Here is a 27,378-nt window from a genome sequence, read left to right on the forward strand (position 1 = left end):
TGGGATCATAAGCTCCTGGCTTAAAAAATCCCCCAAAACCAACCAACCAAACAAAAGAACAACAACAAAAAAAGTCCCCACAAATAAACAAAACAATCCCCAAAAATAAACAAAAAACCCACAAAAAAACCCCACAAAAAAACCACAAAAAATCAACCAAACAAAAAAATGAAAACAAAAAAAATCCAAACAACAAAAAGAAAAAAAAAATTTAAAAACCCAACAAAAAACCCCCAAAACAACTCCCCCACAAAAAAAAAAAACTGTAAAGATCCCTACCCCCCCCCAAAAAAAAAAAAAAAACAAACAAAAAAAGAAGTTTTAAAAGAAAAAATAATAAAAAATTGCCTCTGAACTTTTTGTGTCCAGTTTTTGTGCTTGAACCATGAGCAGTCAGGTTTCCCATGATTTTCTCCACGGCTGTGAGGCTCAGGAAGTTTAATTAACGAGAGGTTTAGGGCTGTTAATGAGCCCAGCAGCTGGAGCATTAAGTCTTTGTGTGCATCAGCAAGCGGGGAGTGCTCCCAAAAGCAGCACCAAGGCCCTGGGCCCACTCTGAGGGCTCCATGGTTCTTATCCTGAACTGGGCTTGGATTTCCAGTCCAGAGGATCCTGCCCATGTTGGAGAAAATCCTAAATTAAATCTCCTCCCCAGCACTTCTGGTTTCTCCTCCACAGCAAGGTGTGTGAACAGCAGGACAGGGAGAGGGCACAGCTGGGAATTCACCCTGGGGTGACCTCCTGCTGCTAATTAAAGCAACTCCTGTGCTGTTGGTTTTAATTTGCTGTGTTTATTTTCCCCCTTGCAGAAGCAGGTTGTGAACATGGCTCTGCTGCAACTGGGTAGGGATTGGATCAATGTTGACCCAAGGAAGGATTTTCAGGGAATCCTGAAAAGATTTGGGTGGGAAGGGAACTTAAATCCCATCCAGTGCCACCCCTGCCATAGCAGGGACACCTCCCACTGTCCCAGGCTGCTCCCAGCCCTGTCCAGCCTGGCCTTGGGCACTGCCAGGGATCCAGGGGCAGCCACAGCTGCTCTGGGCACCCTGTGCCAGGGCCTGCCCACCCTCCCAGGGAACAATTCCTAATTCCCAATATCCCATCCATCCCTGCCCTCTGGCAGTGGGAGCCATTCCCTGTGTCCTGTCCCTCCATCCCTTGTCCCCAGTCCCTCTGCAGCTCTCCTGGAGCCCCTTTAGGCCCTGGCAGGGGCTCTGAGCTCTCCCTGGAGCCTTCTCCTCTCCAGGTGAGCACCCCCAGCTCTCCCAGCCTGGCTCCAGCCCTGGAGCATCTCTGTGGCCTCCTCTGGATCTCTCCAGCAGCTCCAGCTCCTCCCTGTGCTGGGGACCCCAGGGGGGATGCCCTGTGCTAGATGGGGTCTCATGAGAAGGGAACAATCCCCTCCCTTACTGCTCTGCCTTCCCTGATGCTGTTTTTTTTTTTATTTATTTATCCTTCCACCCCTGCTCTCTGAAGGCCGTGGGACACGTGGGGCTGCTCCCCTCACCTGTGCCCAGCTGATTTCCAAGGAGCTGCTGACAATCCAAATTAACATTTCCTCCCCACCTGGGACCCTTTACTGGCCCTGGGCTCCCTCCTGGCTGTGGCTGTGCCTCAGGAGTGGGGACAGAGCTGCTGTGACCTGTGGACGAGCCCTGGGCAGGGCAGCACCTGAGGGCACACACAGAGCTCCCTGACAGGGGAACAATTCCTGCATCCAATTCCCAAACCTGGCTGTGGGGCACACACAGAGCTCCCTGACAGGAGAACAATTCCCAAACCTGGCTGTGGGGAGCTCACACAGAGCTCCCTGAGCAGGAGAACAATTCCCAAACCTGGCTGTGGGGCACACACAGAGCTCCCTGACAGGGGAACAATTCCTGCATCTGGCTGTGGGGCACACAGAGCTCCCTGACAGGGGAACAATTCCTGCACCCAAACCTGGCTGTGGGGCACACACAGCTCCCTGAGCTGGGAACAATTCCCAAACCTGGCTGTGGGGTGTCCCTTCCCCAGGCTCAGCCCCCCAGCTCTGCACCCAGCCGATGTGAGAACATGAACCCTGCTCCTTTCCACAGCACACAGTTAGTTGCCTTTTCCCATTGAATCTCCCTGAATGTGTTTTTGTTTCATTTTTCTACTCCTTCCAGGCTTTTACTGGAATTCCCACAGGCCTGAGCGGGTTGGGGATGCTGATTGGAAACAGAATAGGGCTGGAAGTAGCCGAGATAAATGGGCTGATAAAGCAGCGAGAGCCTGGCTGGTGTGGGACTGTCCTCACCCCCTTCTGCCTGCTCCAAGGGGGCTCCAGGCAGCCAGGAATTGCTGCTTCTCAAGGAAGGGAAGGGGCTGGAGCCCCAGGAGAGGCTGAGGGAGCTGGAAAGGGGCTCAGCCTGGAGCAAAGGAGGCTCAGGGGGGACCTTGTGGCTCTGCACAGCTCCTGACAGGAGGGGACAGCCGGGGGGTCGGGCTCTGCTCCAGGGAACAGGGACAGGAGGAGAGGGAACGGCTCAGGCTGGGCCAGGGCAGGCTCAGGGTGGGCACCAGGAGGAATTTCCCCATGGAAAACAGGTGGAGGGGCTACCCAGGGAGGTTTGGAGTCCCCATCCCTGGATGTGGCACTTGGGGACCTGGGTCAGTGGTGGCCTTGGCAGTGCTGTGGAACAGCTGGGCTCGGTGGCTTTTCCAGCCTGAACAATTCCATGGTTCCACATTTGCTGCTGCTTTACAGCTCTGCCCATAGCAGAGAGCTGGCTGCCAGGAATGACCCCAGCATGGAGATGGATGTTTTTATCCTGCTTGGATAAATGAGTGGATTTTGCTCAGGTCCCATCTAGAAGTGGGTTAAGCCTGGAGGAGAGTGGGTGGATTTTTCTGAAGCTTTCCCATCAACACCTGTCATCACCAAGACATCCCACCCTCCTGGCTCTGAGCAGGGGGCAGGAACCAGGAGATCACTGATGGCTGATGTGTTTAAAACCTGAATTCCTCATGGTTGGAGCTCCTTCTGCAGTGGGGCAGAGCAAAACCTCCCCTGCAGCTCCTCAGGATCCCCCACACCCCAGCTGGGGTTTGTGATCCACAGTTTCACAGGATTCACAGAATCACTGGGTTGGAAGAGACCTTCAAGACCATCGAGTCCAACCCAGCCCCAACCCCTCAACTAAACCCTGGCACCCAGTGCCACATCCAGGCTTTGTTAAACACACCCAGGGATGGGGACTCCACCACCTCACCGGACAGCCAGTCCAGAACTTTTGCTGCCAAACACCATCACAAGGGGCTCCCCGGTCCTCACCCAGGACTGGAAATCTCATTTCCTTCCCTGTGGTTTTCCCTGTCACTTGGGGACCTGGGTCAGTGGTGGCCTTGGCAGTGCTGTGGAACAGCTGGGCTCGGTGGCTTTTCCAGCCTGAACAATTCCATGGTTCCACATTTGCTGCTGCTTTACAGCTCTGCCCATAGCAGAGAGCTGGCTGCCAGGAATGACCCCAGCATGGAGATGGATGTTTCTCTGCTAGGATAAGTGAGTGGATTTTGCTCAGGTCCCATCTAGAAGTGGGTTAAGCCTGGAGGAGAGCAGGTGGATTTTTCTGAAGCCTTCCCATCAACAGCTGTCGTCTCCAAGACATCCCACCCTCCTGGCTCTGAGCAGGGGGCAGGAACCAGGAGATCACTGATGGCTGATGTGTTTAAAACCTGAATTCCTCATGGTTGGAGCTCCTTCTGCAGTGGGGCAGAGCAAAACCTCCCCTGCAGCTCCTCAGGATCCCCCACACCCCAGCTGGGGTTTGTGATCCACAGTTTCACAGGATTCACAGAATCACTGGGTTGGAAGAGACCTTCAAGACCATCGAGTCCAACCCAGCCCCAACCCCTCAACTAAACCCTGGCACCCAGTGCCACATCCAGGCTTTGTTAAACACACCCAGGGATGGGGACTCCACCACCTCACCGGACAGCCAGTCCAGAACTTTTGCTGCCAAACACCATCACAAGGGGCTCCCCGGTCCTCACCCAGGACTGGAAACCTCATTTCCTTCCCTGTGGTTTTCCCTGTGGGAATAAATCACACAGACTCCATTTTTTTTTTTCATGTTGGAAGAAGCCCATTCTTTATTCACAGAACTCCTTTTTATACAGTTTTACAGACCTTGTGTGTGACTCCCATTGGTCAGGAGCTTTCTTGCCAATTACTTTATTGGTCAGTAACAAGTTGTTATTCTGTACTAATTGGTCACTCAAACCCTCGGGGTGTATGTGCAGGAAAAGTTGTTTGTGAGAGATGGTTTCCATTTTTCTATCTGACAGTATAAAACCAGTTTATACAGGTGCAAGTTGTTTTTTACCCAGGAATAGATTGTTATGCTAATGAACTGCTCACACCAGGATTGCTTTCACATGGGAATAAGCACAGTGACAAGGCCAGCCACTGATTTTAGCAGAGCAGGCTTGATTTTCTGAACCCTTTCTTTATCATTTTTCTACCTTACTGCAACATTTCCCTAGAAAAGAAACTGCTCCTTGGTCTTTCTAGGACAAGAGGAAACAGTGTCAGGTTGCACTAGGGCAGGTTCAGATTGGAAATGAGGAAAAATTCCTTCAGGGGAAGGGTTCTCAAGCCCAGGCTGCCCAGGGCAGTGGTGGAGTCCCATCCCTGGAGGGATTTAGAAGCCCTGTGGCACCTGGGGACATGGTCAGTGGTGGCCTTGGCAGAGCTGGGGGATGGTTGGACTCAGGAGGGCTGGGCAGGCTCTTGAAATGCAGGAATCAAATAATTTATGGGGCAGAGGTGTTTGAGCCTGCCCACATCCTGCAGCAGTGCCTGGCTGTGGCAGAGAGGAACAGCCCCATGGCTTTGCAGGTGTGTGATTCAACCTTGTTCTGTCAGATTTTACAGTGAATTAATTCAATATTTAGAGCTGAGCTGATCCCTTGGAGTCTTTCTTTTACTGCAGGTTTGATGGGAACGGCAGAGCAGTTCAAGCCAGCTCCACTTTTCACATTACTTTTCTTTGTTTGCTTCACTTCCAAACCAGGAAAAAAGCAGCAAAGCCATTCCTTCACGTGGTCCTGCTGCTCCCAGAGCACTGGAGTGTGCTGGGAAGGCTGGAACACTGCTCCAGCCCAGCAGGAGAGCTGCTGCTGCAATCTCCAGGACATTTAATCTGATGACTGCAAAACAAACCCAGCCCGGTGGGTTTGGAGGAGCCCTGCTCGCTGCTGGCTGGATAAATCCTGCAGGAATTGCTGGAGCTGGACAGGAAAGTGAGGGTTTGTGCCCTCAGGAAATGCAGGTGTGGAGCAGGAGCAGCCATCCCGTGGCGTCTGCAGCACTGCAGGCTCTCGGGGAGCTTTGTAGAGTGGTTCATTTCTTAGAGAGATTTTTGGGATATTTTAGGGATATTTTTCTCAAAAAGGAGAAGGAGAGAAGGTCTCTCCTTCTCTGAGGAGCTGAGCTGTGCAGCAGCAGGGGCTTGTCCACATCCAAGAGCTCCCAAGTGAGAGGTGCAGAGGGATTTTGGGGATTTATATCCAGTGGGATCTCAGTCTTCCACCCTCTCCTTCCTTGGGGCTATGCTCGCTGCAAAGTCACTGCTGTCACCTGCTCTGATGCTTGTGCCTGCACCTCACACCTGTCCTGGGCACAGCTGGGCTTCCTTGGCACGTTCCTGGTGGGAAGAATGGTGGAGCCCAAGGTTAGGAAATAGGGGGTGCCTTTCCAAGCTGTGGATCCTACATATTGCCACTGGTTCTCCCTGGAGCTGGTCCCACAGGGATGGGCAGGTCCCCTGTTTGTTTGCTGGTCCCACAGGGATGCTGGGGAGCCCTGGAGGTCACCTCCCCTGCAGCTCCTCCAGGCTGTGCCAGAGCTGATGGCTGCAGCAGATTGCCCTGCCCAGCCCTGATCCAGCAGCTTTTCCCTCCTGACCAGGGACAGGAGCCAGGGAACAGCTGGGGCAGTTTGGGCACCATAATGTAAAAAATGACATTGAGTTGTTAGAGAGGGCTCAGAGGAACAAGGGAGGGATCCAGAGCTCCAGGAGCCTTTGGACAGCGCTGCCAGGGATGCCCAGGGTGGCATCCAAGGCTGGGCAGCTCACAGAGCCTTTGGGACACCCAGGATCCACGGAAAACCCCCTGATCTCCATGGCATGGCTCTCTCCCTTCCTGGCACTGAGAGGCAAAGCCAGGTGCCCAGGAGTGCTTTTCACCAGCTGGGAATGTTTTATTGTCTTGGAAAGAGAAACCTTGAAACCTTCCACCAGGAGCAGGATTTCTCTCACTGGATACAGGATATGGCTTAAAAAATAATTCCTGGCACTGTGGGGGGACAATGTGAAATACTGTTTTAGTTTAGGAAATCCTTCTTTTCCAGTCAGGATGGCGAATTCCTGGATTTAGGTTTTTTCTTCTTTTTAAGCATTCCAGGGTGGGTTATAGGTGATGTCCTGATGTTTTCCAACCTGTGTGTGTCCATAAAGGTGGGAATTCCAGGGGTCCTCTTCACTGCTCCAAAGCTTTTTGTTCTGGAGGTGGCTTGAACATGAGGTGGAATGGAGATGCAGCAAAATGTTGGCTGCATTGTCAGACATGAGAGAATCCAGAAGATTCTGAGGCACTGGAACAGAAGATGTGGAATAGAAGAATATAGAGGAATTAGAGAAAATAAAAGAATATAGAAGAATTAGAGAAAATAAAAGAATATAGAGGAATTAGAGAAAATAGAAGAATACAGAGGAATTAGAGAAAATAGAGGAATTCTCTGCTTGGGGGTGTTCCTCAGGCTGGCTGCTTCCAGGTAAAGGAGCAGGGAATTGAGGGAGGGTGAGCTCAGGAATCTGGAGCTCAGTGGACTTGGTGGAGGCTGAAGCAGGGCTGGTGAAACTGGGTCTGATCAGGTGGAAAATTTCCAATCAGGGAGTGAAACTTCAGCCTGTTAAAACTGTTGGGTTTCCTGGGGTTTGTGAAAAGAAAAAAAAAAAATCAAAAAACCCAACGTGGTTTACTGGGGGAGGGAGGAAATGTCCTGTCATTTCCAGGGGTTAAAAATAACACTGAATTTTCACTTTCAAACAGTTTCAGTTAATTAAAGTGAAGTTGCACTGAATAAAAGAAAACAAGAATGAGGCAGTTCATCCACAGAGGTGAAACCTTTCATTTCTGGGCTGACTCAAACTGACTCACTTTCCTTTTTTTTTTTACTCTAATATAGGGAAAGTGTTCTGTTTGACACATGATTTCTCTCCAGCAATTCCCTTTAACCCTGAGAGCTCCCCCACATCCCAAATCCATCCTTTCCTCAGTCTGGGCTGCTCAGGGAAGTGATGAATCACTAACAAATGTTTTCCCCTGCTCAAAGGCAGAGGGAGGAATGAAGAGCAGATTTTATATATATTTTTTTTGCAAGGCAGAGACATCTCTGCTGTTCAAACAAGGCTTGTCAGCTCTGCCTGGGGCTCTCCCCAAATCCACCCAATTCCCTGCAGAGGCAGCAGGATGAGGGAGCCTGTCTGACCTGGGCCCTTCTCAGCTTCACTTGTGATAATAATCCTCAAAAACTGCAGTTTTGGGGGGAAAAAATAGATTTTCCTCTGGGTTCTACTGCATTAAAAAAAAAAACAAAACCAAAAAAACCCCAAAACTCTGGGAAATTCTTTAGGTTAGTGAAGAAATAGAGAGAAAGGAATATTGGTTTGAGCTGGGAAAGCATTATTGCTGGTGGGATGCTCTGATGCAGCCTTTGAAGCAGAAAATACAGGAATGGCCATGAGCCAGGCCTTGGATAGGAAGTTTTTCAGGGGGAACACGAGGATTTTGAACCCTGGAGAGGAAAAAGAGATGTAGGAGTCCACATCCAGCAAGGGGATTTTGCATAAAGGTTGTCCCATGCTCTCCTGCTGAGCGTGTCCTCTGTGGGATCTCATCCACACTGGAAGTTGCTGGAAGCTTCTTCAGCCCCATCCATGCTCATCCTCACCCAAGTTTCCAGCTGTGGAGCCTCCCAGGATCTGCCCAGGGAGCTCCAGAGGGTTCAGCCCCTCCTGGGGCTTGGCAAAGTGATGCCTCCAGCTCCATTTTTGGGCTTTGGCAGCTTCTTTGCACATGAATAAAATCCTGCTTTATGTTTATTTGCCTCCTGAGCTCTGGTTCCAGCTTTGTGGGCTCGACCCAAGCTGGTGAAAGGAGTTTACAAGAGGAAATCTTTTGGTTGGGGCTCTCAGTGACTCCCACACCTGGGGAAGAAGCAGCTCCTGGCTTGGAGCAGTTCCTCAGGGATCTGAAGGCTCCCAGGCACCCAGAGATAATTTGGGTGTAAAAATACCAGTGGTGGGGGAGAGGTGGGAGGTGATGAGCTCTGTCAGAGGAGCCTGGAGGAGCATTTGGGAGTTGAGTCAAGGTTGAAACCGCAACAATTCAATAGTTTGTACAGAAACCTGGCAGCCGCCGGCGTGGAGTGAATCACAAATGTGCACATGTTTTGCCTGGGGTGAAAATCTGAGCTCTGCTTGGCTGTGAAATGGCAGCTTGTTAGGCTGGGGAACACTCATTTTTAGTTTATTTTTTTATTCTTGGGAGCTGTGTTGAAGGGAGCAGGAGGGGAAGGCCGGGGCTGGTGCTGCTGCCCTGCTCTGCCCCAGGCTGTGCTGGTGCCTGGGTTTGAACAGCCAGGTGTCTGCCAGGGAAGGCAGGAGCCTCCCCTGAAATGGAAAATGTAAACCCCCTCCCTCTGAATTATTATAATTTTGAAATTAAGAGGCTCTCAGGTGAAGATATGGGAATAGGAATAACAGTTCTTTACTAGGAAAATTTAAAAAAATACAAATGCAGTAGTATAAACATCAACAACAAAAATCCACTGCCAGAGCCAGAATAGCCCTGACCCCCTGTGTGTCAGGGTGGTGGCACAGTCCCATCCCAGGGGGGCTCAGCCCTCCTGCAGTGCCAGCTGTGGTTCTGCTGGAGCAGGGATCCTGCACAAGGCTGGAGTTTTCCTCTGAAGCTCCAGGGCTGCTGGAGATGGGCCTGCTCTCCCTCTGGGAATGCAGGGCAGGAGAAAGCTGCTCCTCTGGGAATGCAGTGGGCAAAGGCTGCTGTGCTGTTCCAGGCTCAGATTGTATCCAGGTAGGAATGCTTGGCTCCTGCCCTGGGCGGAGCATCTCCCCATGGGATGCTGGAATTTGATCAGCCATGCAGGGACACTCAGTGGCCATGGACAGCAGAGATCTCCTGGAGGGAGGATTGGCTGTGGGAGAGAGAAAGAAAAAACTGCCCAATGCACAGAGGAGAACTGCCCCAGCTCTGACAGATGTTAATGGAACACACACTTACCCCAGCACAGCTGGGATGAGGTTCTGCTGCCTCCTCCTCTCACTGCTGCTCTGTTCCTGCCCATCCCTCAGGGAAAATGATGCCCAGGAGCCAAATGCAACCTCCAGACACTGACCCAGGTGCAGAATTTTAATACCAGGCCCTTGGAACAGCAGCTCCTGAAGCCAAGGAAGCAGAACTGGGTCCCTGTGAGGCGCTGGGGGCTGCGCTGCCCTGCAGTCAAAACTCTGCCTTAATGAAGTTCACTGCTGCTAGTTTGGGGTGAGAATTGGTCACACTGGAGTGACAGGAGCTGGGGAGGCACCTGTAGGTGCAAAGCTCAGCTCAGGCAGGTCCAGCTCCCCCATTTCTCCCTGGAGTGTACCTGAGGCTTCTTTTACACCACATTTGCCCTGGTCCCTCCAGCTGTGACCAGCCCTGGAGTGAAGCTGCTCTTGCCTTGTCTGTGTCCAGCCCAGCCCTTCTCCAGTGTTTGAGCACAACGTTCCTGAAGGCTCTGAAGCTCCAAAGGGCCTTCCACTGCTTCTCTGCTGCTGCTTTGCCACAGGAGCCGTCCAGGAGCCATCTGTCTGTCCCCTGTCTGGAGCAGTGTCTGTCTGTCCCCTGTCCCTCAGCACAGGGCCTTGGTCCTCCTCAGGGAGTGTCATTGTCCCCAAAGTGGAGATTGCAGCATGAAGTGGCTGCATTTTAGGTAAAATCAACCCTGCACTGACCTGTGGCCATTTAAAGGGACAGTTGTCCTGGCTGAAGGGAGGGTGTCCTGAGTTGGGATGGGCTCACACAGAGCTGCAGTGGGGACAGCCCTGGAACAAACCCCACACTCCTGAGAGGATTGGGCAGGAGTTGCCTTTTCCTGCCAGCCCTTGGGACCTGGAGTGTCCCACAAGCTCCCCTGAGCTCCCATCACTGCTGGGCAGGCAGCACACTGTGCCCAGGAGCCCAGGCATGGCTGGGCACTGGCTGTGTGCCCGCTGGCACGGCACAGGAGCTGTCCTGGGCAGCTCACACCCAGCCCTGTGTCCCCTGCACGTCCCCTGCCTTTTGGCCCCAAGCTCTTTCCCCAGTGCCAGCTCAGGGAAGGGCAGGGCTGGGTGCACCCACCTTTGTCAAATTTGCCCTCTGCTTTTGGGCCCACAGATCACCACACAGTGATATTTTCCAGGTTTTCTCTGCAGGCTGGCAGGAAAGCCAAGTTGAAATGTGAAATCCTGCTCCCTGAGGGGTTTCTGGATCTCCCATCACCAGCACTGGGGTCCTGCTCACCGCAGGGTTTGTTGTTAAATCCCCTCGGTTTGCTTCTCTGACCTCAAATCTCCCCTAAACCCATGAGTTTGTCTAAGCAGAACTGATTGGGAATTTGGCAGCTCTGTGCTGGGTGCAGGCTGTGTGATGGGGCTGGGGGCACGAGGCCAAGGGCACAGGAAATTCCAGGTGGGATTTCTGCCCGTGCTCCAGCTTCTCCTGCCAGGATGTGATAACTCAGTGTTCCCTCAGCCAGGGGAGCTGAGCCAGACCTTCCCGGGGCATTCTCTGCTTTCTGCCTCGCTGAGGTCACCGGCTCTTATCAAGCTGGAAGATGGAGCTGTCTGACTCCCTCGCCTGCCCTCGGGCAATTTGTCTCCCGGGCCACTGCAGGGAGGTTGATAACACCTGTTTGTCATGAATCCACTGAGAGAGAGGGCTGGGATTGCCAGGCTGGATGGCAGGGATGTGATCAGGATATCTCTGGCTCATCTGAAGCTTGCTCTGAGCCTCTGTGGCTCAGCTGAGCCAGATCGGATGGGTTAGGGAATCAGCCAGGTGAGGGAAAGTACACTCTGCTTTTGTGGCTGCCAAGAATAAAAAAGCAGCCAGTTTAGAATCCCAGGATCATTTAGGTTGGACAAGGCTTCCACAATCATCGAGTCCAAGCTGTGACCAATCCCCAGAGCACTCAGTGCCACCTCCAGGTGTTCCTTGGACATCTCCAGGGATGTGCACTCCAAACCTCCCTGGGCAGCCCTATCTGATTTAACAAAACACCCTTTCCATGGAGAAATTCCTACTGGTGTCCAACCCAAACCTCCCCTGGCCCAGCCTGAGCCATTCCCTCTCCTCCTGTCCCTGTTCCCTGGGAGCACAGCCCGACCCCCCGGCTGTCCCCTCCTGTCAGGAGCTGTGCAGAGCCACAAGGTCCCCCCTGAGCCTCCTTTTCTCCAGGCTGAGCCCCTTCCCAGCTCCCTCAGCCTCTCTGGGGCTCCAGCCCCTTCCCCAGCTCCGTTCCCTTCCCTGGACACACTCCAGCCCCTCAGGGTCCCCCTTGCAGTCAGGGGCCCAAACAGACCCAATTTGGTCAATGCAAGGCCTGGATTTTGGGGTTGCTGGAGTTAAAAGCTGCAGCATTGATTGCTCTGCTGGGTGTCAGAAATCCCTTCTGGCACAACCAATTCACCCACAATCCTGCAGGAATGGAAACCTGGGAGAGACCCTGGATCAGCAGGATGAGCCCCTGCATGGGCAGAGCTGCTGGAGCAGGGCGGGTTGGGAGGCAGCATCCCTTTGGATATTGCACAAATTCCATTGTGTCCACCTGTCATTTCTCCCTGGAGTGTACCTGAGGCTTCTTTTACACCACATTTGCCCTGGTCCCTCCAGCTGTGACCAGCCCTGGAGCGAAGCTGCTCTTGCCAGTGTCTGTGTCCAGCCCAGCCCATCTCCAGTGTTTGAGCACAACGTTCCTGAAGGCTCTGAAGCTCCAAAGGGCCTTCCACTGCTTCCCTGAGGTTGCTTTGCCATGGGGTTGGGATGCTTTGATTCTGTTGGTGTGCACAAACACCCCCAAAACTCCCAGGAATTCTCTGGATTTGAAAGACTCCAAGGTCAGGACCACCAGGAGGTCCCTCCAGCCCCCAGCCTGGCTCCAACAGCAGGAGAGGAGAGGAGAAAAGCAAAGCAGGAACAGAGCAAATCTTTCCTGCTGGCTCCTCCCAGCTCCCTGCAGGCCGAGGATTTGCTGATCCAAAGGCAAAGTTTGCATCGTCAGGAAGTGCAGCTCAAGTCCCTCCTGTCCTGGGAAGCCCTGGAGGATATTCCTGCAAGGGATCCCTGGGCACACAGAGCTTCCTTCTCTTCCTCTTGAGCTTTCCTGACGTTTTGTGGAGTCTCAAACTCCTCCTAAGGCAGGCTGGGATGTGTTTGTACAGCCTGAGCCGTGTGTTGAGGATCAGCACAAGGAGCTGTAGCCCCTCTGCCATCAGCTGTGGGAAGGGAAGCAGCTGGAAGGGTTTGATGTAACTCCCAACTCCCCTTTCTTCACCAAAACCCAGCAGGATCAGCAAAATCAACACCAGAAACTACAACAGGTAGAGGTGAGTGAGGCAGAAAGATTTCTTCCAGCAGGAAATGCAGTGAAAGGGTTCTGGAATGAAGCTACAAATTGATGGGAAATATTGACTTTTGGGATACCCTGGTCCTCTTCTTCTCCTTTCCCAGCTGATCTCCATGAGTGTTTCTCCAGCCTAACCTGCCATTGTCTCAGAGAAGTTATTTTAAAGCCTGGCAGGGGCTCAGTCTGGAATGTTATTTCAGCAGGGTTAAAAGTGTCCTGAGTGAGCAGGGAAATGCTGGGGCTGGTGTTATCTGCTGCTGCAGACACATGTCTGGGAGAGATTACAGCCTGAGAAAATCCAAATAAATACATCCAGGGAGCCTGTCCTGGGAATTCCTCTCATTTCAGCCAACACAGGCGGGCTGCGTCCCAAAGCCCTCCTGCTCCTGCTTCTGGTGCTGAGTGGGTTCCTTTGGTGTGTCAGAGGAGCTGGGGGACTGCAGATAAACCTGTCATCCCTGGAGATGTGCCAGGCAGGTATGAATCAGTGCTGGAAGGCAGCCAGGGAGGGTGGCACCTGTGCCAGGAGCCATCTGTCACCTGACAACAGGCACACCGTGGCTCAGCATCGCTGCTCCTCCTGTTTGCCTGGCCTCAACACACGGCTCAGGCTGTACAAACACATCCCAGCCTGCCTTAGGAGGAGTTTGAGACTCCACAAAACGTCAGGAAAGCTCAAGAGGAAGAGAAGGAAGCTCTGTGTGCCCAGGGATCCCTTGCAGGAATATCCTCCAGAGCTTCCCAGGACAGGAGGGACTTGAGCTGCACTTCCTGACGATGCAAACTTTGCCTTTGGATCAGCAAATCCTCGGCCTGCAGGGAGCTGGGAGGAGCCAGCAGGAAAGATTTGCTCTGTTCCTGCTCTTCTCCTCTCCTCTCCTGCTGTTGGAGCCAGGCTGGGGGCTGGAGGCACCTCCTGATGGTCCTGACCTTGGAGTCTTTCAAATCCAGACAATTCCTGGGAGTTTTGGGGTGTGTGCACCCCAACAACCATGTGCTCTCCAGGAGGAGAGGGAGCAGCCTCAGGCTGGGCCAGGGGAGGCTCAGGGTGGACAACAGCAGGAATTTCTCCATGGAAAACATTGCTAAAGGTCAGAAGGGGCTGCCCAGGGAGATTTGGAGTCCCCATCCCTGGAGGTGGCACTGCATGCTCTGGGCTGGGGACGAGGTGGGGACCAGGCACAACTCAGACTCGATGATCCTGGAAGTCTTTTCCAACCTAAATGATTCTGGGATTCAGTGATCAGAATGAGAGGATGCTGAAAATCAGGGCTACAATCCCTGGCTGGGTGCTCTTCCCAGCCTGGGCTGTCCAACTCTCCCAGAGCAGCTTTTTGGGATCGTCCCTTCACGGCTCTGGTGTTTATTTCTGTTTGTCTTCCAAGCCTATGAAACATGGGGTTTGGTTTTATAAAACCACAGAGAGGGAGGCTCTTGGAAAGCTGGTGCTGGAAACAAGTCCCTGGAGTGGGAGAGACTGGAGAATTTGCTGTTAATTACTTTGACAATGGAGCAATAAAGAGAAGTTTATTTACGAGCTACAGCGAGGGCCAATGTTTATGGCACTTGTCCCCACTCAGTGTCACACAAATTTTATTGGGAAGTTTTTATTTTTTTTAAAAGGAATCCCACAGAATCCGCTGGATAGGCATTGTACACCAATTCCAATGCTGCCTCCCTGTAATTCAGTAATTAATTTAATTGCTGTGAGGCCAACTTGAACAGGTTGAGGAGCAGTTGTGTGGGGATTTAAATGAAAACCATGTAAAAATGCCCCTCCAGCTAAAACTTTTAAGCTCTGAATGTGGACAAAACATCATTTCCATGGTGTTTGATTTGAGATAAATGAGGGTTTGAGCTCAGCCCAGGAGCTGTCAGTGCTCCAGGAGGGCAGGAGGTGAATGCACAGAGCAGGGGAAGGAGGATCTGGAGGGGAAATGAGAGCAGGGGATGGAAGATTCACCAAGGTGTGAGTGTGGCCTGGGGGGGTGAGGGCTGGCCAAGGCTGGGGTGACACCAGAGCACCTCCCCAGGGACCAGGAGCTCTGGGTGGGGTTAACTCTCAGAGTTGTTAGGAAGGAGATGGCTGAGGAGCTCTGAGAGGTCTGGGGGGTTGGATGAGGTGACCTTTGAAGGTCCCTTCCAACCCAACTATGTCATGATTCTGTGATCTCTCAGCACATCTAGGAAAAATTGAAAATATCTTCTTTTTTGGTTTCCTATTAAAAAACCCCAAACCAAGCTAGGCCACCAAACCCTTCAGAGCAGCTGGTCCTTGTGGCCTCCCCCCAGCCCTTCCCTCCTTCAGAGGAGTCTCCTTACTCAGCTTCCAGGATATCCATTTGCTCCATGCCCCAAACCCTTCCCCTGGCCCCACTAGGGCAGCACACAACCTCTCACACCTCTCCCCCTCACTTAATGGGATGAGATTTTTATGCTGGCTCCCGGCTTGGAGAGCTGGGATTTGCGCTGAGCAGGATAAAGCTGAAGGCTGAGCTGCCCCCTCCACCCTCCTGTGCCCACCCTGTGGCTTCAGCAGCTCTGAAACTCTTCCCTGCTCCCAAAGCTCCCTTCCTTTCCCGCCACTTGCCCTACTTTCCCCAGCTTATCCTTACTGGGGGTCATCCCTCCTTGCAGCAGCCCTTGCTCCTGCCCAGCCTTTGTCCCCAGAAGCCCCCTCCCCGCAGAGCCCCCCGTGCTGGGCGGGCACAAAGGAGCGGCAGCACAGCTGCAGCTCCGGGTAATGAGCTCCAGGAGAACCTGTGCTCCCCTTTTCCTGTCCAGACAATGCGTGCAGCCGAGCTCTTTCTTCCGAGAAGGTTTCTCTGCCCTGGAATTCGCTGTCCTCTCCGTGGGTGGGTGGCTGCATTCACTCTTCCATAATGGGCCCGGTGTCCTCCGTGGGAAATGCCCTTGTTCCTTTTCTTCCTGCCTTGGCTCTGTCCCCTCTGGACTTGCAGCCACGGGGTCAGACCCAAATTATCCCTGCTCTCCAGAGCAGGGAGGAGGAGGTTCAAATCCTGTTGCATAAGCAGCCCTGGGAGCTGAGAGTGCTGCAGCTCAAAGCTCACCTCGGGTGCCTTCTGGAGTGCCCTTGGAAAGGGATGCTTGGATGGGGAGGGAAATGGGAGCAGCAGGGAATGGATGTGGCACTGGCAGGGACACAGGAGGCTGCTGTGGGCACTGTCACGAGAAATTCTGGGATGGAAGGAGAAGCAGGAAGAGCTGCCTACAAAAAACTCCATGTCAAGTGTGGTGGCAGCTCTCTGGTCAGAGAGAGAGGAAAGCTAGATAAGCTGCATCTAGGGAAATATAGATTGGATATTAGGAAAAAGTTTTTTACAGAAAGAGTGATAAAGTTCTGGAATGGCTGCCCAGGGAGGTGGTGCAGTCACCATCCCTGGGTGTGTTTAACAAAGCCTGGATGTGGCACTGGGTGCCAGGGTTTAGGTGAGGGGTTGGGGCTGGGTTGGACTCAATGATCTTGAAGGTCTCTTCCAACCCAGGGATTCTGTGATTGTATTTTCCCAGAATCAGCCTGGGAAGCTTCAGGGAGCTGGAGATAAACAATGATAGCCAATTATTAAACACAACCTGCAGATGGTGTTTCTCTAGCTGTTTTCCTAAGACATTCCTTTCCATATGATTGTTTAGAAATGGGATTCCTGTTAATTAGCCAGCCAGGTGAAATGTATTGATCAAAAGACCAATCAGGTCCACCTGTAGCAAACCAAGCTATAAAAGAGGAGAGGATGAAATAAATGGGGCTCTTATGCCACATAATCTTCTGAATGCCCTGGGAGTCTGTGTCATTCATGACTCAGCAGTGACAGTCAAGGTGTCCTTGAGCTTGTCCAGCCAACATGCAGAGCCACCAGGGAGTTCTAAACAAGTGGGAAGTTGCCATTTTTTTTCCAGAGAAGGTCAGGTCTTTTTTTTTCAGAGAAGGTAACCTCCAACATCTTCCCCTGGCTGTGGGATGTCCGGGGAGGTGGAGCAGCACTGGTGTGTCAGGGGGGCTGTGCTGGTTTGGATGCCTGGTGCTGGTGTCACTGCCCTGGTTTTCCATCACCTAATGCAGGGAACCTTCCTGGTTAAAAGCTGGGGCTGTGATGTCCCAGCCTCTCTGGTGGAGTTTGGCGTGATCCTAAGCAGAGTCCTGGCAGGACATTTCCATCAGGCCCTCAGGAGTTAGAGGGAGGAAAGGCCCATTAGGTCATGGGCTCCATTCCCCAGCCAGGGCTGTCCCCTGGGCTTGTCCCCAGGGCTTGGCCAGCCCTGTTATTTCAGGTTCCAACCAGTGCCACCTCCAGGGGAAATGACTCAGCCTGACAGACCCTGCTAGGAGCTCTCCAAGGCCCCAGTTTTTGGCTGTTTGATACAATTTTCCTTCATTTCCCTCTTTTGGGAAGAAAGTAAAGCTCAGTGGAAGTTTCACACATTGAAGCAAGCCAAAAGAGAATATGGGTGGTCACTTTTCTGTGTCTGCAGCTGGGGATGCCCCTCAGGGAACACTGGGATGGGATGGTGGAGAGCCACCATTGAAACCCATCTGATTCCTGAGAGCACCAATGGCTTTAATGACCCCAACCAGTCTCACCTGGGACCCCCAGCTCATCCCAGCAGCCCCATTTAAGCTCAGCCCTGTGCCCCCAGCCCTGGCCTGAGCTCTGGTGGGGGTTTTGGCCTCCTGGATGGGCCATGGACCTTCCCTGGATGGAATTTCTTTCCTTGTCCTTTTTCTCTCTGTCCCATCTGTGCCCTTGGATGGACTTCACACCTCACTGCAGCCTGGTTTCCACACCAGCTTCTGCCTGTGCCTCCCCTTCCCATGACTGTGCTCCAGGAGGGATCTGCGCCTGATCCCTGATTGCCTGTGGAGCATCTCCCCAGGGGCTGGCACTGCCTGGGCTGTTCTCTTTGGAATTTGTGCCTGTTATCAAGGCCCTGCCTGGCCTGGGGTGCCCCAGCTCCCCACAGCAGCTCCTGGGAGCAGCTGCTCCCTCCCAGCTTCCCCCCTCTCCGACTGCCCCTGCCAGAGTCTGACACTGGCATGCCTGGGAACATTCCTGAGCTGCTGTTAGGAGCAGGTTGGGTTTGGCAGCTGCAGCTGAACTCTAGGAATCTCCTTCCCAGTGCAGGAACAGCCGTTCTGGAGGCCTTTGGGCAGAGGTTGAATAGCAGAGGTGTTGAGTTGGGGTGCTGGATGTGCTCTGTGGGCAGTGGGAAGGACAAGGAGAGCCCAAGGTGAGCACAGCTGGGCTGTGAGCTCTGTTTGGGGGTCCAGGATGGAGGTGGAGGGTGCTGGGGGTGGAGGATGCTCAGCAGGAGTAGAAAGAGTGTTTGTGAGCAGAGCTGCTCCCTGAAGGAAGAGCTGCTCCTCTGGAAGAAGAAGGGAAACCTGGCTGTGGGGATAAAGCAACTTGGCCCTGGGAATGCTGAAAACGCCAGAGAAAGTGTTATTTTTGTAAAGGAAACGGAGAATTCCTGTAGCAGAGGTACAGCCTGGGCTGCTCCTGCCTCTGGCTGCTGCAGCAACTGCACTCAGCAGCCTCACGTGCCCTGCCTGGGATTAGTGTGCTCCCTGGAAGGAGTGACCCTGCTCTCTGGGCTGGTGACAGCCCCTGCAGCTGGGAATTCCTTCCTAGGAAATCCGTCCTTGGGAAGCAGCTTGTCTCCTCCCAGAGCTCAAGGCAAAGGGAGACAGTCACCCTGCTTGGAAATGTCCAGCAAATCTGTGGTGTTCTCGTAGTAACCACAAGCCCAGCTGTGCCAGGAGGGAGAGGTGGCCCTTGGTTAACCCTGGGGAGAAGCAGCAAGGAAAGGCTTTGGTGTTGGGGCTGGCAGAGCCCTGAATGCAGCATCCTGAACAACCTCATTGTGCAGCAGCTCCTGCCCCAGAACTGTGGGGCAATGAGCTGCAGAGTGCAGGAACCGGAACCTACTCTTGGAATTCTGTTACAGCTTGGGTTGGAAGGGACCTTAAAACCCATCCCATCCCACCCCTGCCGTAGCAGGGATACATCTCACTGTCCCAGGCTGCTCCAAGCCCTGTCCAGCCTGGCCTTGGGCACTGCCAGGGATCCAGGGGCAGCCACAGCTGCTCTGGGCACCCTGTGCCAGTGTTTAACCAGCCTCACTGTAAAAAAACTTCTTGCCTCAAATCTAAATCGATCTTTTAGTTTAAAACCACTCCCCCTCTGTTCCCTGCCATCAGAGCCTAAGCAGGGAGTGGTGCCCTGCCCAGGGAATATTCCCTGTGTGTTCATTCCAGGGCTGTTCTGATGCCTCAGGTTTTAGCATTTCTATTTTTCAGATTCTATGCTGCTTTAGTGTGTGGGTCTGGGCTTCACATGAGGGGATGGTGAGCTCTGCACAGAGCAGGGAGACAAAACAATTCCTGCTCTAGCTGAGGACCAAGGACAAATGATCCAAATCTCAGGCCCAAGAGCACAAACAACGTGGGCTGGAGAGAGAAAAACAAGCAGGATGGGACTGCATGGGCTAAAGCTGGAATTGGACAATGAACTGCAATCTGCACATGGAGCAGAGCTGATCCCAGGGAGAGACCCCGTGAGCGCTCGTGCATTTTGGGACCATTTTGGTTCATCTTGGGTGCAGCCCTGGCTGGGCTCTTGTGCTGCCCAAGGTGGATCCATGGAGGCCTTTTGATCAGTCCCTGCTTTATTCTTTAGCTCTGTCTAGCCTCTGCTCTAGGGCAGCCTGCACAAGGCATCAGTTCCAGCTCAGCAGATGTGGGAATCTCATCCCTGGCAGGATCCAGTGAGCTCTCAGTGCCTGTGATCTCCCGGACCCTGGTGGGGGCTGCAGCCCCTGGAGATGTTACTGTGCAGGTCCTGGCACATCCATTGGTGCCAGCAGTGAGGGAACCACTCCCAAAATTGCTTGGGACTGAGAGGGACAAACATTCCTGATATTTTCCCCTCTGTGAGCTCTTTGGTCTTGGATTAATTCCCGTGCTGTGCTGATAAACTCTGCTGGCTCTGCCTCTGGGGTTTTTGGCTGGTCAGGGCAACCCTGCACCCTCTGGCTTGGTCCCAGTTTTTTGGTGTTCTTGCTGCCAAAAGCTGCTGCACCTTCATTTTGCAGAACTTTATGTTGCCTGGAAACCAGTGGATGCTGTGCCCAGGTGGGGAGCTGGGGAAATCCCAGGTGAAGTCACAACTCCCCACAAACAGCCTCATCTCCTCCTTTCCTTCCCCTCTTTCCCATCACAGGGCTCTTTCCCATGCAGAATCTTCCAAGGAGATGGTGTCAGGAGTGACACACGAGTGTCTGGAGCAGATCAAAGCTGCTTTCTGCTTGATTGATTTGTTATTTTGCCTCTCTGGCTGTGGATATCTCCTGGCAGGTCGCAGCATGCCCAGGGCTGTTCGTCTGCCCTCAAATCAATCTCACACCTCATCCACAGCGGGAATTCCAGGGAGTGAAGGGGCTGGATGCTTCCCAAGCCATGGCAGATGCTCATGCAGATGGTGCTGGCACAATTCCCACTGACAAGTCATCGAGTGGGATTGTCCAGACCCTCCCAGGAAAGGGGCTGTGGGGTCTGGAGTGATCCTGCAGGGCTGGACCAGGGGTGCTGATCTGAGCCTGCCCCTTGTCCCCACTCCTTGCTGGTGGCAGGGTTGTTGCCACACTGGAGGGATCTGGTTTTAGATGTCTGAGGTCTGCAAGTCTTTTTTTCTAATGGAGAGGAAGAAGAAACTTTGAGGTTTAAAACACATTTTTCCTCAGGTATTCCTGCAGCTCAAAGATTCTTCAGTTAAAGGTGAACTTGGGAAGAGAGAGTGTTCACCAAGGGAGTGAAAAGCTTCTCATGGTGATGCCAAACAGCCCAGGGCAGGGGCTCTCCCCCATTCAAACCATCTCAGAAGTTCACAGCACATTCTGAGAGTGGATCCTTTCATTCCTGGGAATTCCCACTGGAATTCCTGACCCTGTGATGGGGCTGAACCCCGCTTTGGGCAGAGAGGGGTGTCCCTATCCTCTGGTCAGGACATGCTGAGGGACACAGTGACTTCTTCCCACTCCTTGGTCCAATTCTTTATTTAGAGCATCAGCAAGGAAGTTTGGGAAAGGATGAGCAGGACTCCTGTACCCAGCTGCTCCAGGACTTGTGGTTTGGGGCATCTGTGTCCCAGGCCCTGCTTTACAGCCCTGAGCATCCCAACTCTGTGGTTGTGAAGGTACCACCACAGCTGGGGAAGGAATGGCCCTTCCTACCTTTGGGACAGTGGCCTCCAAACTCATATTGTGATTCAAAAATCTCACCTGGCTGTTTGTGAAGTTGTCTGAATGGTTTTTGTGGTCTGAGTATGCTGAATTTGTGCACTGAGTTTTAATTTTCCCAAACTGACACTCTTCTTCCTGCAGGTGTTGTCTGTTGTCCAATTTGTCTGTTCTTCTCTTGCTGGAGAATAAAGAGCAGAACCCTGTAGCGGAGGTTTCTGAGCCTACTGAGCATCTCTCTCTTCTCCCCCAACACAGATGAGGTGAACCTGCTGGACAAAATCACTCTCCATGCCCAGGACCTCAGCAATGTTTCCTTTGGCTACGACCACAGCAAGTGCAGGATCCTGGAGATCGGGCAGTATGCGACCCTCAACATCCCCACCAGGCAGGCCTTTGGGGACAGGTAGCCTCCTTTCAGGGGTGGGAAAGGGGTAATGGGGCTCAAAAATCATCTAAGATGTGGCTGTTGGTCTGAGGAGCTCCTTGGAGAGCCCATTCCATGGTGACTTGGAGATAACTCAGCCCCTCTGTGCCCTGAGCTCAGGGCTTCCTTCATTTCTTACATTGTGGAGCAGTTTGTCCTGTCCTAAGAAGTGCCCAAGGCCAGGCTGGATGGGGCATGGAGCAGCCTGGGCAGTGGAAGGTGTCCCCCCGTGGCAGGTGGTGGGATGAGATGAGCTTGATTCCATGGTGACATGGAGATAACTCAGCCACTCTGTGCCCTGATTTCAGGGCTTCCTTCATTTCCTACATTGTGGAGCAGTTTGTCCTGTCCCAAGAAGTGTTCAAGGCCAGGCTGGATGGGACTTGGAGCAGCCTGGGATGGTGGAAAGTGTCCCTGCCATGGCAGGGGTGGGATGAGATGAGCTTGAAGGTTTCCTCCAACCCAAATCATTCTGGGGTTCTGTGATCATTCTTGGCTGGGTGCAGGAAGGACACCTTGGCATGGCCCCATCACCCTGTGCTGTGGTTGTGTGTGCAGTGCTAATTTAGGCCTGGCTGCTTCTCTTTGAACCTCTCAACTGGAACAATTGTTGGCTCTTTTCTCCATTTATTTTTCCTTCTCACTTGTTCATTTGTGCCGTGACTCGAATTTTTTTATCCTAAGAGCTCAGTTGATGGTGACACAGCAGCAGCTGCACAATGGCACGTGTCCCCTCTTTCCACCAGGTTTGCAGACGAGCTGAGCGTGCTGCTGAAGCTCAGGTACTCCCTGAAGGAGGACACCAGCCTGGTGACCATCCTCAGCCACCGCAGCCACGTGCTCTTCCAGATCAGGATTAACCCCTACGCCCTGGTCTTTGTCACCACGAGGAGAAGACACTATGAGTAAGTCCCAGCCCAGGCACTGTTCTCCTGCCTTTCCTCCCTTCCTTTTCTCCTCCCAAGGCTCAGGGTCAGGCTTTCCCTCTCTGGGGAGCTTTGGGCAGTGCTGAGTTCACCTCAGCTGAAGGAAGGTTGTCACATTCTATGAAAAAAATCCCTTCACCCAGGAGTTTGCTGTTCATCATTCCTGCCTTTGTTGGGGCACCCTGCAAATACAATAGAAGGTGATGTCCCGCAGACCTGGTGCAGATTGTCACTGCCAAACTCCACTCTGCCAAAATGATGCAGCTCTGGGAGACAAAGCAAAGAACAAAATCCCTGGGGATAAATCAAGACCCAAACCCCACTGATTTCTCAGCTGCCTCAAATGGTTGTAGACATCCCCAAATCCATGGGAAACAAGTGATGGTGTTGTAACAATTCTCAGATTGTTCCTCGTGTCTGCACTGAGGATGGATACCTGAGGGACCCAGGAGCTGCTAAGGGGTGAAGCCTTCTCCTGGATCAGGTGTGGGATGAAGTTTCCTGTTGTGTCTCCTCCCTTCCCCTCAGGTTCCCAGTGTCCTTCCTGGGCGATGGGCACTGGCACCAAGTGGCTCTCAGCATCTCCCTGGAGAGGCTGGAGCTGCACGTGGACTGTCGGCTGGTGGACAGAGTCAGCTGGTCCAACTATTTTGGGATGGGAGTGAACACTGAGGGGCTGATCATCATCGGAGGCCTCATCGAGTCCTTCGAGATCCCCTTTAAGGTGAGAGCTGGGCAGGGTCTGCTCCACCTGCGGGAATGAGGCTGCAGGTTCTCTCTGATGGAATCAATTTCCATCGCCTTCTCTTCCCAAAACAACATTTACTTTCATGCTTGGGCTGGATGAATTTGGGCTTGGAATTGTGCAGAGGGCTTGGGTTTGGATCAGGGCAGCCCAAGGGGCAGCAGTCAGGTCACCTCTGGGCTTGATTTCCACTCATCTTTTGGTGTTGGCCGTGACTTGGACCATGTGGAGAAGTCTCTGTGCAGTCAGCATGGAAAGATGTGGCTGGGGAAGTGTGTCCAATGGCTTCAAACTTCTAAAGAGTGCGGTTAGATGGGATATTGGGGAAGAATTGTTCCCTATGAGGGTGGGCAGGTCCTGGCACAGGGTGCCCAGAGCAGCTGTGGCTGCCCCTGGATCCCTGGCAGTGCCCAAGGCCAGGCTGGAGCAGCCTGGGACATTCTGCATGCAACTCCTGAAGCTGCAGAGGGAATGTTCACTGCCCAAACCATCCCATAAAGAAATCCCTGGCTACGAGAAGCTGGAGATGACCTCTCCTGCAAGCCCTTCCAGACCTTTCCCTCTCCTCTGGAAGAAGCAGGAGCATAAAACTCTGGTTTCTGTCTCTTCCAGGGCGCTCTCCAACAGCTGACCTTTGTGATGGGAGACCCAGCAGCAGCTGCTGAGCAGTGCCACAGCTACAACTCAACCTGCCCAGGCTCCTTCAGCCTCCACAGGACTCCGTGGGAGCTCCCAACAGCCTGGCCAGAGGTGTGGCTGGGGACAGCTGACAAATTTAGGGACTGCTGGGCCAAGCTTTTCCTCCATGTCACACGATTCCAGGGAAAGGCCCAACCCAGGGCGTTGTCTGGAATTGCTGGGGTCTCCAGTTCTGGAGGGGATATGAGGAGGTGGGGTGGTTCTTTTCCATCCCTTCGAGTCACAGATGGGTTTGGTGCCAAGGAGAGTGAGTTAAAGGGAGAGTTTGGGATCCAGGGAAAGCATGGGGGTGGCTCTGACTGGATGTGCTCCTGTGGGTGGCACAGGAAAGCTTTGAGTAATGCTGCAGCTGGAGCTGTGCTTCTGAGAGGAGGTGAAAGCTGTCCCTGGGAACTGGACACCACTGGAATTCCTGCTCACTCCCAGCAGCATTGCACCCTTTGGTACATCATCCTTCCTGAAGTTGTCCCTCAGTTCCACCAGCATTGCTGGAAAATGGAAATTTGGGGGACTTTGCTTTAGTTGTGGCGTTCAACAAATTTTCAACAACCATACCTGTGTCAAAAAGCCCAGATCACATCGTAAATCCCCCAAAACATGAAGCACCCAGGCTTTCCTCAGCAGCTGGAGCTGGCCCAGGGAAATTCCTCACATCTTAGGCCAGGTGCCTTCATAGGAAGTGCTTCATAGGAGCCTGGAAAAAGCTGGAGAGAGGCAAGTGCTGGATGTCAGTGCTTGGCACGAGCCTCCCATGGTGTGTAACCCACGTCTGTGGGCTGGGGAGGAGCTGGGACAGCTGCTGGGACAGGGCAGTGCCAAGGGAGGGAGCATGGGGCACCTGTCCTGCCTGGCTCCTGCCCAGGGATTCCTTTGGGATGCTGGAGCCAGCACGTCCAGGCGGGGACCAGGGACTGGTGGCACCTGGGACAGCCCTGCAGTGGCTGCTGCACTCCCGGCACGGGCTGCTTTGGTTTGTGTTGGTGGTTGAAGAGGAGGGTTTGTGGGCAAGCCCTGCTGATGAGGGATGGAGGAGCTGGCTGTGCTGGGAGTGTGGAGCAGGCTGAGTGTAACACAGAGCTGCTCACCTCCTGCTCTGGGGGAGAGAGGAGTGGCCAGGGTAACCCTGAGCACCAGTGCAGCCCCTGGTCATCCCAAAATGAAACCTCTGTTGTCTTGAGCTCTGGAGGCCTGAAGCTCTCTCCACGAATGGCTCTGGGGTCTCACCCATCAAGCAGAAAATTTCACTTTAAGCATCAGTGAATCGCCTGCAGGTGGGACCCCATGGGATCATTCTGCCCCACATCCCCCAGCTCCCATCCCTTGCTGGCCCTCCTCAGGACTGAGGAGCTTCCAAATCAACAGAAATTGCAAAAAACCCACCCAAACTCTTGAGGGGTTTGATCAGATGCCATTCTCTGATGTTGCTGGGAAGGACTGGCTCCTACTGAGCATTCCCTGGATGTTTCCTGTGCCGGCAGAGGCAATTCCTCAGCCCTGGAGCCAACAATAAACACATGCTGAAGTCAATGCTGGTCCTTGGGCAGTGATGTTTTTCCTCTTCTCTCTCTCCAACTCTCCAGGTGCCAAAGGAAACCAATGAAATCCAGGATTCATCTACTCAGGTAAGGCTCCTGCATTGTCCTTCCTGTGTCCCTGTGCTGTCACCCCCAGGCTGTCCCCTGAGGACAGGATTTGCTCTAATAAGCAATAAGGCAAAGCTGAAATACCCAGACAATGCCACTAATTATGATTTTCTTGGCTGTTAGTGCTATTTCCTTTACTCCAAGCTCTCTCTTTAATGGTTTGAACATTCCTTGCTGTGTCCCAGAGCTGGTGGAGGTGATGGTGAGGGCTCAGGTGACCTCCCTGAGCGTTTGCACAGAGCCAGAGGGGTGGTGGTGGGGCAGAGAATGAGGTGGATCAGGCCACTGCCTGCCCAGGGGATTTGTGGATCTGCCTGGGCGCTGAGCCAGGCTGGATTATCTGGAGGGAAGGAGGTGAGGTCAGCAGGGGGGCAGGATTTGGGATGAAGCACGATGCCCACTGCTCCTGCCCACAGTGGGATGTGCTGCCTGCCTGGGGAGGCACACCAGGATCTCCCTGCTGTCCCTGGGGAGCTGGGAAGGGCTGGAGCTCTCAGTGGGAGGGGGTGGTTGTGGTTCTAGAGCCATCCTTGGTGTGGCTGCCTGGGATCGGTGCTGGGAGAGGGGTGGCTGCCCCCAGTGCCACTGGAGCTCCTGGTGCTGAGCTCCTTGCTGGAGCTGCTGTCCCCCAGCTGGAGCTTGGAGCGTGTCCCCAGCTCTTGTGCATGTGCTGGGGACATGAGGGAGTGCTCTGACTGAGGCTGGCCTTATGTTCCTGCTTGATTTGGGGTTTTTAGCCAAGCCTTGTTGTTCAAGTCCACGCAAACACATCCTGAGGGAAAAACCCGACAGCAAATGCAGATGGAGATTTGTGGGTGTGTGACTGAGCAGTTGGAGTTCTTCATTCCCCTCGCCCTCCTGGTGCCTGTTAACTCTTTGGGGGCAGTCTCTCTTCTCTCACTTGGCTTCCACTGCCTGGCTACACCTGGATAATTCCAAACTGGAACTGGCCAAGTGGCCTTTGGAGCCGGGTCCATCCCTCTGCTCTGGGCTCAGCAGCTCAGGGGGATGTGCTCCAGGTTTGCTGGGTGTGTTTGTACTGAACTGAGGTGGCAAAAATCACCTTTCCTGGGCACTTCTGGAAGGTGGGCTCTGTCATCCTGCTGAATCCTATTTGGGGTGTGATTCCCACCTGTGGGTTCTCCCAGACCCTGGCAAGATGTTGCCATAACAAGGAAAGTGGTGAAATTCATGGGTCTGCAGGGGAAAATGAACAACATTCTGGATTTGGGACAAGTTTATTTTTCAAGCACTTAATAAGGAGCAGAGACGCCTTGGAATCTTTGGCGTTGAGATTTATTAGGAATAAAAAAGGAGTTTGGGAGTAATGAGGAGCAGCCCAGCTCTGCTGCAGGCACAGGCCACAGCTCTGCTTTCTAGTTCCTCTGTTCATTTAGAAGTAAATTAGTACATTGGTAGATTCCTCAGTTGTTAATTAGAGCTAAATAATTATGGAGGCTCAGGGTGATGGCAGAGGAAGATGGGGGAGGGAAATAGATGAGTTTGTCACTGGCAGTGATACCTGAATTGCAGCCACTCCTTTTGGCAGGTTTTTTTTTGAGGAATAAATTGCCATTTCTGAGCAATCTTTGGGATGTGGATGGTGTTCAGCCACTTCTGCTGAATTTTGTTTTCTCTTAGGCTACCTGTCCTAAACGTGAGCAGGAGGGTTCCTGAACTGAATGGCTTTTCCAAGGCAGCTTAACCTGGGATTCTAAAGCCATTGACCAAACAGACAAAACTGAAATCCCACAGATGTCCAAAGAGGCAAAACTTCACAGGTTTAATTCTCTGGGCAGCCCAGACTAGTTGGGAAATACCTTATTGATATTAAAATGCTGTGAAAGCTCTGTGGAAATGCTTGGTTGGGTTGTGGTACAAAGACAAGCCCTCATGGGGGAACTGTCCCTGCTCCACCCCACAGTTTCTCTGGACTGAGGGGCTGCTGGTTCCTTGGATAAACTGGGATAACACCAGATATC

General features: G+C 53.0%; 1 protein-coding gene across 1 annotated transcript in view; it reads left to right on the forward strand.

The window, feature by feature from the left end:
- The window catches only part of LOC121357670 (collagen alpha-1(I) chain-like), an 83,014-nt gene that overhangs the window by 13,952 nt on the left and 41,684 nt on the right, over window positions 1-27,378 (forward strand). The window contains exons 2-5 of the mRNA XM_041475195.1: window positions 21,215-21,362; window positions 22,130-22,288; window positions 22,838-23,033; window positions 23,667-23,804. Of these exons, the coding sequence (XP_041331129.1) occupies window positions 21,215-21,362; window positions 22,130-22,288; window positions 22,838-23,033; window positions 23,667-23,804 (641 nt within the window). The remainder of the gene's footprint in view (window positions 1-21,214; window positions 21,363-22,129; window positions 22,289-22,837; window positions 23,034-23,666; window positions 23,805-27,378) is intronic.

The sequence above is a fragment of the Pyrgilauda ruficollis genome, unplaced genomic scaffold (assembly GCF_017590135.1).
Source record: "Pyrgilauda ruficollis isolate IOZ18807 unplaced genomic scaffold, ASM1759013v1 scaffold34, whole genome shotgun sequence".
Taxonomy (NCBI): Eukaryota; Metazoa; Chordata; class Aves; order Passeriformes; family Passeridae; genus Pyrgilauda; species Pyrgilauda ruficollis.